The sequence below is a fragment of the Musca autumnalis genome, unplaced genomic scaffold, assembly GCF_047663935.1.
Source record: "Musca autumnalis isolate F117 unplaced genomic scaffold, ASM4766393v1 scaffold_1, whole genome shotgun sequence".
NCBI classification, from domain to species: Eukaryota; Metazoa; Arthropoda; class Insecta; order Diptera; family Muscidae; genus Musca; species Musca autumnalis.
The window spans coordinates 186,917,916-186,931,020 of NW_027411644.1; the positions used below are offsets into that span (position 1 = coordinate 186,917,916).

Below are 13,105 nucleotides of genomic sequence, written 5' to 3' on the forward strand. Positions count from 1 at the left end.
TACATAAAAACCGAAGATACCGTATTTTGTGGGCTATACCAAGACTTGGACTAATATATCTTCTAGCTAGAAGTGGAGAGACTGGCATGGCTAGATCGGCTCAGAATTTTACGCTGATCAAAAATATATATATAAGGGGTCACAATCATTCTGAAATGTTTTCAAAAGTTTCATTTAATAAGAATAAAGAAAAACATTAAACAAAAAGCGTATATATGTAGCAATTTTAAAAAAAGATTTTTAAATCTAAACTGTACTGTTCAATACCGCCTAACAATTACACAATCTTGTTTTTACATTCCTGTAACTAGTCATGAGATTTCTGTTCTTAAGGAAGCTAACATCATGTCTGGATGGTGGATAAGACTCTAGCAACAATTTGGATAGAACGTATATTATTCAATATCACGGTTATTGTCGTCCATACCCTTTCGAAGACAATGACCAACTGCAGCCCCATATGAGAAATCCAATACATGTAGAGTTTTGGTCTAAAGGCTTGGAACATACACACTAACATGGAGTCTTTTGACAACATACTGTTGAACAGTTTAACTTGCTCAAATTTTCGTAGAGAAATGTAACAAAACTAAATTAAATTGATAGTCAATTTGAGAAAACTGTTTTGAATATTGAAGTTGTTGTGAACTTCTTCTTGTAATATCTACTTTATTATCTATTCACGTCACTACCTAAAAAAGCGTGAACTGTTTTCTACGTTTGATAATTGAACTATTTAAATGCATTTTAAACGTTAAATGCATACAGCCATGCACTTGGAACGTAAAATTGAGACATTGCATAACATTGCCACATACCAATCGTTTGCTTGCAACAACAATTTTGTCAAAATAATTGGAGTGCATGTTTTAAACTCTGACACCTGAGCTGAACTGAAGATGTGCGTATAGCATGAAATTAATTTAATGTTACCGTATAAAAGCTGTTGACGGAACTGAATTATTACCACAGTTAATTGGACACTTCGTTCAGTTCAGTTACTTACAAAACATTTGTCACACTGATCATTGTTGACCATATCGAATTTCACGAAATGGCATTCAAGGTGGGTAAACACAAACTGGCACTGGATTTAATTTACTTTAGAAAAAAAAAACTGGAAAGGATTAATAAATCTCATGGATAATTTGTAATGGTCAGATTAATTTATACACTTCATTTGATGTTGCTTTTTCAGTTCGTTGTTATCTTTGCTTTGTTGGCCGCTGCTGTCAATGCTGGATTTGTACCTGCTGCTCCCCAGGTATATCATGCCGGTGCTGTTGCTGCTCCTGCTGCTGTGGTCAAGGGTGTTGCCCCAGTGGCCCAACCTGTTTTAACCAAGACCGTTGAAGAATACGATCCTCATCCTCAATACAAATTCGGTTATGGTGTTCAAGATGCTGTGTCTGGTGACACCAAAACTCAAGTTGAAGAACGTGATGGTGATGTTGTTCGTGGTGAATATTCTTTGATTGATGCTGATGGTTATAAACGCACTGTACAATACACTGCTGATCCTGTTAATGGTTTCAATGCTGTTGTTAGCCGCGAACCTTTGGTAGGTAAAGCTGTTGTTCCTGCTGTCGCTGCAGCTCCTGCTGCTGTAGTTAAAACAGTTGCTCCCGTCGCTCCTGTGGCTCATTATGCTGCCGCCCCCGCAGCTGTTGTTAAGACTGTTGCCCCCGTCGCTCCTGTAGCCCAATATGCCGCCGCCCCTGCCGCTGTTGTAAAGACCGTTGCTCCCGTCGCTCCTGTGGCCCAATATGCCGCCGCCCCTGCTGCAGTAGTTAAGACTGCTGTCCCAGCCTACACCACCTACTCCGTGCCAGCTGTTGCTAAGACCGTAGCTCCTGCTTACACTACTTACACCGCCCCTGCCTCCTATGTTGCCCATCATTAATGTTTTGTTTTATTTCCGTTTAGACGGTTTTTTTTTTAAATAAATTATTTTGTTAATGTAATAATAATAATGAGGAGAGTTTTCTTCAAATGTTTCAACGGAAACCCTTAAAGAGGAACTGAAAGAAGCGAAATTTTTTCATGTAAAATCAACAACACTTGAGTCCTAACATATAAGAAGACAAAGTAGTAAGGTTGTGTACTTAAACCAGTTTTTATGCCAGAAATTAGCATGAGGTGCTGGTAAATAAAAGGTTGGTAGATTATGTATGTACTACAAGGATATACATATGTTCACAATTTTTAGTGGAGAAGTTTTGTGAAATCTGTGAAACTCAAATGTCAAAAAAAAAAATTAGCTAAAATCCAAAAATTACCTAAAATCGGGTGGTACCTTTATATGGGGGCTATACCAAAACATAGACCCATGTTTACAATTTTTGATGGACGAGTTTGGTGACAACTTGGAATCTCATATGTATGTCAAATTGCAGGTAGTGTGGTCCAAAATGTAGTTTTGATCTATAAAATTCCTTAAAATCTAGGTACCGTTACATGAAAGCTACACCTGTATGGACAATTTTTGGTGGAGAAGGTATGGTAAGGTACCACTGAGAACCTAAACTGTCAAATAAAAGCTTGTTTGGACAAAACGTAGTTAAAATTCTCATAATTCCATATGGGGGCTATAACAAAACATGAGTTATATTGAAAAATGTTAGTGGAGTAGTTTTGTGACCATTGATAACCTCTAACGTCAAATTACAGGGACTTCGATCAAAAAAATCCTCAAAATAACAAAAATTGGGAGGTACCGTTACAAAGGGGATGAAAAAACATGGACGTATGTTGACATTTATTGGTGGAGAAGTTTTGTAACCACTAAGAACCTCATGTGGCAAATTGTGCTTTTATAGACCCTTTCTGAAAGAAAGAGTGCTTCTATAGACCTTTTCCGAAAGAAAGGGTGCTTCTATAGACACTTTCTGAAAGAAGGGGAGCTTCTATAGACCCTTTCTGAAAAAATTGTGCTTCTATAGACCGTTTCTGAAATAAAGGGTGCTTCTATGAACCATTTCTGAAAGAAAGGGTGCTTCTATAGACCCTTTCTGAAGGAAGGGGTGCTTCTATAAACCATTTCTGAAAGAAAGGGTGCTTCTATAGATCCTTTCTGAAAGAAAGGGTGCTTCTATAGATCCTTTCTGAAAGAAAGGTTGCTTCTATAGACCCTTTCTGAAAGAAAGGTTGCTTCTACAGGGCCTTTCTGAAATAAAAGCTGCTTTTATAGACCCTCTATGAAAGAAAGTGTGCTTATGTAGACCCTTTATGGAAGAAAGGGTACTTCTATAGGCCCTTTATGGAAAAAGGGTACTTCTATAGACCCTTTCTGAAAGAAAGAATGCTTCTATAGACCCTTTCTGAAAGAAGGGGTGCTTCTATAGACCCTGTCTGCAAGAAAGGGTGCATCTATAGACCCTTTCTGAAAGAAAGCGTGCTTCTATAGACCCTGTCTGCAAGAAAGGGTGCATCTATAGACCCTTTCTAAAAGAAAGGTGCTTCTACAGGGCCTTTCTGAAATAAAAGCTGCTTTTATAGACCCTCTCTGAAAGAAAGTGTGCTTATATAGATCCTTTATGGAAGAAAGGGTACTTCTATAGGCCCTTTATGGAAAAAGGGTACTTCTATAGACCCTTAATGAAAGAAAGGGTGCTTCTGTAGACAATTTCTAAAAGAAAGGGTGCTTCTATAGACCCTTTCTAAAAGAAAGGGTGCTTCTACAGAGCCTTTCTAAAAGAAAGGGTGCTTCTACAGAGCCTTTCTAGAAGAAAGGGTGTTTCTACAGAGCCTTTCTAAAAGAAAGGGTGCTTCTACAGAGCCTTTCTGAAAGAAAGTGTGCTTATATAGACCCTTTTTGAAAGAAGGGGTGCTTCTATAGACCCTTTCTAAAAGAAAGGGTGCTTCTACAGAGCCTTTCTGAAAGCAAGGGTGCTTCTATGGACCATTTCTGAAAGAAAAGTTGATTCAATAGGCCCTTTCTGAGAGAAAGGTTGCTCCTATAGACCCTTTCTGAAAGAAAGGGTTCTTCTATAGACCCGAAACACATTTTGAACATTTTTGCTGGAGTAGTTTTGTGACCACTAGGAATCTCAAACGTCAAATTGCAGAGATTTCCATCAACAAAAGTAGCTAAAATTCTCAAAATACCGAAAATCAGGAAGTAATGCTATCTGGGGGCTATAACATAACATGGACCTATGTTGACAATTTTTGGTGAAGATATTTTGTGGTCTCTGAGAACCTTAAATGTCAAATTACAGGTAGTTCGGTAAAAATTGTGGCTAAAATCTTAAAATCGGGACATACCGTGGCGGCTATACCGAAACATGGACTTATGTTGACAATTATTGGTGGTGACGTTTGGGACCACGGGAAACCTCAAACGTCAAATTGCAGGTACATCCGTTAAAAAAGGTTACAAAAATCCTCATATACCAAAAATCCGGAGGTCCCGTTAGGGGGGCTATACCAAAACATGAACTTATGTTGACAATTTTTGATGGAGATGTTTTGTGGCCTCCATTAGCTTGTATACATTACTTCGTAATGTGTTATTGCGCTCATTGATCATTTTTGATATCCTCAGAGAGAACAAAATGCAAATTTACAACCAATTAGGACAGAAGTTGTGGATCAAACTTTCAAGATACTTTAAATCGGGCGATTCTGTTATCAATTATCAATTTTTAATAGAGGTTCATTAACCTCAGGGAGAACTAAAAGTTAATTTAAACCAATTCTGATGGAAAATACCATTTACTCCAAAAAATTGTATTTATTTAATGGACTTTAGAATTACACATGTACGTACATACATATGTGTATTTTTTACTGGAACTTATTGCAGAAATTAAGTGTTTGTTTCTCAGAATTCTCCTTTTTTATTATTATTCTACTGATCAATTAGATTCATTGTGATTGCATGAAATTAATTTACATTCACTTTTTGACCGTCAAAAATTGTGTGGTGTTTCTGCAGATTTCATAGTTCGCGCTTCCAATAATTTTTGAAATCATTCAAAACTTATAAATGTACAAATTGACGTTCAAACGTTTTTGTACTTTTAAATCAAACATAATAATGCAAACGCATTATGTTCGAAAAGCAAATGTCAAGAATAACAAAATGAATGACGAAATTCATTAAGCAATTCCAGACAAACATTCAGATCATTTGACCAGCAGCCAAGCAACCACCCACTACTTTATACATCGTAAACTGCAATACGAACATTGCTGGCTGCGAATTGATATCCCATGTTATGATTCAAAATAATGAAAGTAACAGTGAAACGAAAGAAAAAAAAAGAAAACGGTAAAAACCATTTAAATCATATCTGTGGTAATGTATGAATGTGTGCTTCACAAATATACCAACATTATTACCTGTCGATAAACATAAACAAAATATTTATGGGTTGTAGTTATTTTACAGTCGCAACAATTAATTTTAGTGCACTTGTTTTGGGGCAACACGATAATCTTTTTATTGCATTCAGTGGTATTTGGAGAGTAATAATGCAATTCACGATCCAATGTCGAATTTTACTATGCCAATTAACATTGGGTCTCATGCATAAAAACGAGTAAAAGCGATGAGTTGAGTCAAGTAAGCAATTGCTCGTAAGTTGAGTTAGATCGAACAGCAACAGCGTTTGCTCAATTTCGTATGCATAAAAATGAGTTCAAACCAATTGCAATTACTTGAGTAAATTGAGATCAAACGTCTAATTGTTATGAAGTGCAAACATGTCGTCGAGTGGAAGTGAAGTAGAAGCAAATAATAATAATAAAATAGAAACTGACGATATATTTAATTTTTAGTACAAAAAATGAAAGAAAATAAATATTTACTTGAAAAAAGTCAGTTACCAAGCATTAAAAATAAGAAAAAAGAAACGATAGAAACATGTGTCAAAGAAATGAAGCAAAAATTTGGAATAGAAATAACGGAAAAAATATAATAAAAAAATTGCTTTGGCAGATATAAGTTTTGCAACTTCCGCAATTGTTCGCCACACAGTTGATTGGTGGACTCCAATATCTGTGGCTATACTATTTTGGAATCCAGGATCTGCACAGAATCTTAAATAGAGTCGAATTTTATCAATGTTGCTGAGGGCACCACCACGTCTTTCTTCTGACTCCTCAAAAATGCTACTACCATCAAATCTATGTATTTATCAATTTATTATTAATTATATAAAAAATAATAATTAAGATTACAAACCTGTATAATTTTTTATCCTCATTGCTAAATTTGTCTTACGCTGTTGATAACATTTTTTATTTATTTGTGGTACAAAATATTCAGCCATGATTCCTTTTTAGTGTACGCGAGTCAACTAAAAGGCATTCTCCACAAAATTTAAGCAAGAGCTCACAAAAGTAAGCAAAACCTTGTTTTTATGCATATGAAAATTAGAACAATCTCATCTAACTTCAACTTCTAAGTTCAAACTGAGCAAGAAGAGATCAAACGTGAGCAGTGAGTAAAAGCAAATACATCAAATTTCATTATGCATACGACAAGCACCTTTAACTCAAAAAATCGAGTCCGAACTCAAGCTCACGTTTTATGCATGAGACCCATTGTCATGGATTTTTATCAAAATGTTTTACTCGTAAACTATTCAAAATATATTCACAGCATTGTTTATCATCTGACTTAATTAAATGACATTAGAGATAATAAAAGTTCCCACCAATGCAGTATTAATCTAACTGTGCTTGGTATTATCAATGCCATTCTGTAATTTTTTTAATGTACAGACCCAGCAATATGTTGTTGCTTTTCAATCATGGATGCAAGAGATTTGTTGTGGCATTTTTTCCGAATCTATACTAATTCTTTTTACAACAGCGAGATTCTCGAAATATACAAATCATTTTCAGATTCTAATAGCATCTTCACTACCATATGCAAGTTTCAAGAAAAAACGTGACATCACTTACAAATTTTGTTGTTTTAACGCGTAAACGGACCAATATGGCCGAACGCTTTGGACGCTCATAAATCGAATAATAAATATAAGTATTTACTACTACAGAAAAAAATTATCTACGCTTTCGAAAATGAGGAAAAAAACAAAAAATCGGCTTAGCAACAGATGAGTTATGCAATTGTTTGTATTTTAACTTGTAATATATACCATACGCATTCTCTTATTACTTACACGCATGGCTGTTAGAGAGTTAAGAACATATATAGCATTTCCAGATTAAATGAAACCTTTTCCAAATTAAATGAAACCTTTTCCAAATTAAATGAAACCTTTTCCAAATAAAATGAAACCTTTTCCAAATTAAACGAAACCTTTTCCAAATTAAATGAAACCTTTTCCAACGGAAATGAAACCTTTTCCAATTGAAATGAAACCTTTTCCATTTGAAATGAAACTTTTTCCAAATCAAATGAAACCTTTATTTTTTATTATAAGGAATTTGAAATTAATATTGATTTTTATTGTTTTAAATTAAAATTTTAACATCAATTGATGTAATTAAAACAAATATAGGTATGTATTTGTGAATAAACCTTACAGTGCACGATGGGGCCAATGGCAGGTTTTTGAGGCAAAAAGTCATTTTTTCAAGTCAGCGATTGAAATCAAATAACAAGTAAATTATATTCTTAACACTTTCAAACCTACAAAACCAAAAAATTACAGTCTGGCAACGACCGACGGCGACATGCCAAGCTGTCAAAGATGTCATAATTATGATTCCGTTTATTTCTGACATTCAGTCGTAATTAAACAATTTAAGTATTTTGGCGCCAAAACCTGATCTGTTGATATTATCTATTTTTTTAAAATGGAAAATACGGGTTATGGTATGTAAATTAGGATTATTATTAAAAGTGTAAATGTAATATTAGATGTGGTCATTAATTTGTTGTGTCAGTAAGTGATGGTTTTTGATGTAGTCTGTGGTATCGTCCATGTGTTCTTTGGAGTAGAACTTTCGGCTTCAGGGTGCTTTCTCGTAAAAATATGTATTTGGTGAAAGGTGACAATGTCGGCTAACAGCTTTTGAAAACAATTTTTGCGTATACTTGCTAATAAAAAAATTATCAACTTCCAGATTTCGTAAAACTTAAAAGTTTTTGGTTGGAAAATCAGCGAAAACCTAAACACCTTATAGAATGGATTTCTGCAAAATTTAATCGAGGTGTCAAAGACAACTTCATGGCGGAAGTTAAAAAGCAAATTTGTAATATTTGTGCATGCCTTAACCAAACATGGATAAAAAATTGGAGGTCAAAAAGTCGTGTATTACAATTTTAAAGCTTATGGTTAGCTAGCGACACAGTATTTACGCTAGAACAAGGTAATGATAAAAAGAAGAGAGGGCGCCCTAATGTGGATTATAGTGAAGGAAGAAAACTTGCTTCGGAAGTCTGCTATGAACACGGCAACAATACCAAACCCTTGGTTCATGCCGCCTCAGTTTCGGCCAATTTGTCAAAAGAAAAATATTTAAACCATGTTCTCAAGGAAGTTCGGTATCAACCAACTAAATTGAGAAAACAATTAACGTCGACAGAGAAAATTTATGAACGATATATCCAAATCTGAACCGATTTTAATATGATGTCTCAATAATGTTTTCTAGACCAAATTCCGTCACACACTTTAAATGTCATCACAATTGGACATATATAGCGTGATTGCTGCACAAAATACCTAAAATCGGGTGAAAATATATATGGGAGCTATATCCAAATCTAAACCGATTTCGATATAATTTGGCATACTTTTTTTTCTAGACGTAATTTCGTCACACATTTTAAATTTCATCGAAATTGGAAAGAATTTGCGTGTTTGTTGCACCAAATACCTAAAATAGGGTGAAAATATATATGGGAGCTATATCCAAATCTAAACCGATTTCAATATAATTTAGCAAACATATTTCTAGACCAAATCCTGTCACACGTTTCATATTTCTTCGAAATTGGACAGAAATTGCGTGTTTGTTGCACGAAATACCTCAAATCGGGCAAAAATATAAAAGAGAGCTATATCCAAATTTGAGCCGATTTCAAAATAACTTAGCAAACTTATTTCCAGTCCGAATTCCGCAACATATTCCAAATATCATCATAAGTGGACAGATTTTTCGTGTTTGGTCCATCAATTACTCGAAATCGGGCGAACATATATATGAGAGCTATATCTATATATGAACCGATATCAACCAAATTTGGCAGATTAGCTTCTAAGCCGATTATAAACATCTGCACGAAATTTTGAAGGTCTAGCTTGCCCCTGTGATTTTTTGCCTCAAACACTTATCATCGGCCCCATCGTGCAGTGGTGGGATTTTGTAACTCATTTTTACTTTTACCGACAAAAATCGGTAAAATTAAATCGCAAAAAATTTTCAATAAAAGTTGGCACCACTGTTGCTATCGATTAAGGTTAGCGACCCCCTTTTTTTTATCGTTAACTTACCGAAAAAATTTTTAATTACCGAAATTATGGGCATTTTAATTTTAACGACTTTTGTCGGTAAGGACAACAATGTGTTACAGAAACCCACTACAGGTATCATTGCTTTTTTTCGACTCTTTTTGAGCTCTTATTTCATAATTTTAACTTTATTTTTATCAATAAACGAAAAACGTAAACTGAAATTCTTGACGGTTTTGTTAAACATAGATCTGTTAACATAATACTTTTCTTACGTGGTCAGTCCCTTCAGTTGTCTGCTTGGGAAACTTTCAATACAATGGCCAGTTCGAACAATCTTGTGGATTTTTCTGTTGAATGCTGCTCTCTATAGCCTCTGTTATGTTATGGTCAGATGAAGGATCGCGAAGTTGAGTTGTAGCACAGCATTTTATTTTTGAAAATGCATTCCAAATCGGTCGAACTTTGGGAATATGGCTGCAGGAATTTAAGTTGATATCTGTTTAATTCTATTAAAGCTCTTATGTCATTCCTCTTACGTATTTGCTCATTATCTATTATCAGAAAAGAGTTTTCTAAGTCTGGTGTAATCTTCCTCCAAATACCTTCTATAAATTGTTTGAATTTGTCTGCATTCATACTTAAACTTGAAATTATATTATGGTACAAAAAACCCCTGATTTTATTTACTGCCATTAGTTACATATCGATCTTATAATGTTGGCAGCACAATTTAGGCTCATTCTATTTGGACTAAGGCTGTTTTTAAAGTATTTTTCAATTTCCGTATTTCATTTTTAAGGTTTGGAAAACATAGTTTTTTTATTGTTAAGACTGAAGTAAAAACTATGAAATAATAACTCAAAAAAAAAAACAAAAAATAAATAATTAAAAAACAATGATACCTATAACTATATTTGTTATAATAACATCAATTGATGTTATTCTTTTTTTTAACAATAAAAATCAATATAAGTTTAATGTTCATTATAATCAAAAGAAAGGTTTCATTTAATTTGGAAAAAGTTTCATTTCAAATGGAAAAGGTTTCATTTCAATTGGAAAAGGTTTCATTTCCGTTGGAAAAGGTTTCATTTAATTTGGAAAAGGTTTCGTTTAATTTGGAAAGAGTTTCATTTTATTTGGAAAAAGTTTCATTTAATTTGGAAAAGGTTTCATTTAATTTGGAAAAGGTTTCATTTAATCTGGAAATGCTATAACAAAAAAATCAATACGCAAAAAAATGAATGCGAACGAATACGCTCGAGTTAATACCAAACTTCTGTTTTTGAACAAATATTTAATTTATGCTTTGTTTTAGTTGTGTTCCAGAACCTGCAAAACAGTAATACTTACTACGATTTTTTCTTCCACAAATTAAGAATTATTTCCTATAGGCCCCATATAGCGGTACCACCCGATTTTAGGTCTCCTGATGTTTATACCCTCAACATTTATGCTATCGAGGGTATATACACTTTCATACGGGCAAAATGTATGGTTTTAGATCCCAAGTAAGTTTGGACGATATCCGTTTCAGACAATTTGGAGTGGATTTAGCCATGTCCGTCAGTCTGTCTGGCTGGCTGGAGCGCACAATAACTCTCGAACGGATCAACCGATTCGGTCCAAAATTTGGCTTTCGTAATATTTTGTGCAAACTTAGCTAAAGTTCGAAGATGGGTTATATCGGTCCACTCCTTCAGGTACCTCCCCACAAAAGTTCGAAAATGTTCGGAAAATTTGTGTGCATGATAACTCTTGAAGGCAGTAACAGATTTGGCCCATACTTTGCACATCTTGAAATTTCTACCAAACTTAGATGAGGATCCAATATGGACTCAATCGGTCCACGCCTTCGGGTACCTCCCACACAAAATTTCGGAAAAGTTCAGTTTAGGACCTGTAGTGCGATTCTGTAACTCCTTAACGACAGAATTACCGACGAATGTCGGTAGTTAACGATAATTTTCGGTAAGTGCTATTCTGAATACCAATTTTAACGATTTTTAATTAATTCTCTTTCGAGTTGATCTTTCGATTTTTGTCGGTAAATTTTGTCGTTAATTACCGAAAATTATTGTTAAGTTAACAACCAAAAAAAAAAAAAAGTTGTCGTTAAATCTTAACGACAGTAAATTATTGCAATATTTTGCTGATTTCTATGAGCATATGTTATGTTAATGAGGAGGGTACACAAGGTAAATTCTGTCTTATTGAGAAAAATCTTCTTAAAGCTATTACATAAGGGTTAACTATGTATGATAACATGGGTCAGCTTCGTCACTGTTGTGCATTCGCCAGCGCAGATTTTATTGAAGCTGCATAAAGACCACCAAAGAGAAAGTTGTAGAACTTCGATTAACTCATAACTTTCCCTTGGTGGCTGCACTAACCTTTGTCTTACTTATTAAAGAGAAAAATCGTAAGCTAACGCTTCAGAAGAACTCAAGTGTGGTACTGTCATGTAAGGCTTATTCCTTTGACAATTCCCTTAACACTATCTTCCTAAGAGGCGTTCGTTGGCTTTAATGCCGTATTGAAGCCAAAATGCTATAAGTTCGGATTTCCGAACTATAGGTCATGAAATGAATAAATGACTCAAATGGCGGTAACGTGGATCCACGAACATCACCGAAGGGGCTTAATTATGTGAAACTTCAAAGTTAATTTTTTACAAGGCTCTTCCTTTTATTGCGCTGTTGAAAGCGCCACAACCCAAAATATGACCCTACCTTAGTAGTTAGAAAAAATAAAACAGCGCTTCACATACATACATATAGGAAGGATTTTACCAAATTTATAATTTTTAAATCATGCATGTGTAATATACAATTCACTACAATAGGAAGTGACCTTTTGACCAATGATCCTTACATACATCTATTAAATATTTTATGCTAGTAATACGTTAAAAATATGAATCTGTGGTAAACATTAATAATGCAGCTATGTTGCTTCACCTAAGACGGTGTAGATGCACACATTTATATTTATTTGTCTAAATGACAAGTGTTTGTACACTTCAAAACCATATATTGATAAATTGGGGATATTCTATATTTTGTTTCGACGAGCTATTACGGTGGAGGCTAATGATATATTTCTTCATATCCTGGAATAAAACCACCAAAATATATGAAAATCGTGTATTTTTCCTTTACCTCCTAGAAGTACTCACATACACACTTGACGTTTTTGAAGTTGTAGTTACTCCTGGGTTTCGCATTGCAAGTATCCCAACTTGCAGACATTAATTGTAGGCACCTTCCTTCCAAAAGAAGATATTTTTCCTCCTTTGCGCGTTTTATATTTGTAATTGCGAGGAAATAATATGTTTAACTTGATAATACATTAATAAATACTAAAATATATTATTTGACAATTTGTCTTTCCATCGATATTCCTCGGTATGCGCTAACGATTTCTACAATCGGTAACATAAAGTTACAGAATAGCACATTCGTTAAATCAACCGAATATTTTCGTCAACTACCGATGTCGGTTCGTTATTAAAAAAGTTACAGAATCGCACTACTGCTCTCGAATTCTTTTGATTTTTGTTGTAACAACTTATATTCACGGCCCATACGGCGGTACAAGTTTCATCAGGGACAAAACCATACTTCCTGAGAAAATAGCCTGAAAGGTTCAAAAAAACCCTATGACACCGTGTGTAGTGGTTTGAGCGCAAGGTAACTCTCGAATGGATCTGCCGATTCGATCAA

The 13,105-nt window shown here is 34.4% G+C and overlaps 1 protein-coding gene across 2 annotated transcripts; it reads left to right on the plus strand.

The window, feature by feature from the left end:
• The first annotated feature begins 1,183 nt into the window (after window positions 1-1,183).
• Window positions 1,184-1,903, plus strand: LOC141390990 (larval cuticle protein A2B-like). Of its 2 annotated transcripts, XM_073963907.1 has the most exons (3): window positions 1,184-1,565; window positions 1,620-1,653; window positions 1,828-1,903. In XM_073963907.1, exons 1-3 carry the CDS (start codon window positions 1,184-1,186, stop codon window positions 1,901-1,903), a joined length of 492 nt encoding a protein of 163 aa, XP_073820008.1. The 2 variants fall into 2 exon arrangements, with proteins under 2 accessions (XP_073820008.1, XP_073820007.1); XM_073963906.1 differs by having other exon boundaries at window positions 1,184-1,756; window positions 1,844-1,903.
• Window positions 1,904-13,105: the final 11,202 nt, after the last annotated feature.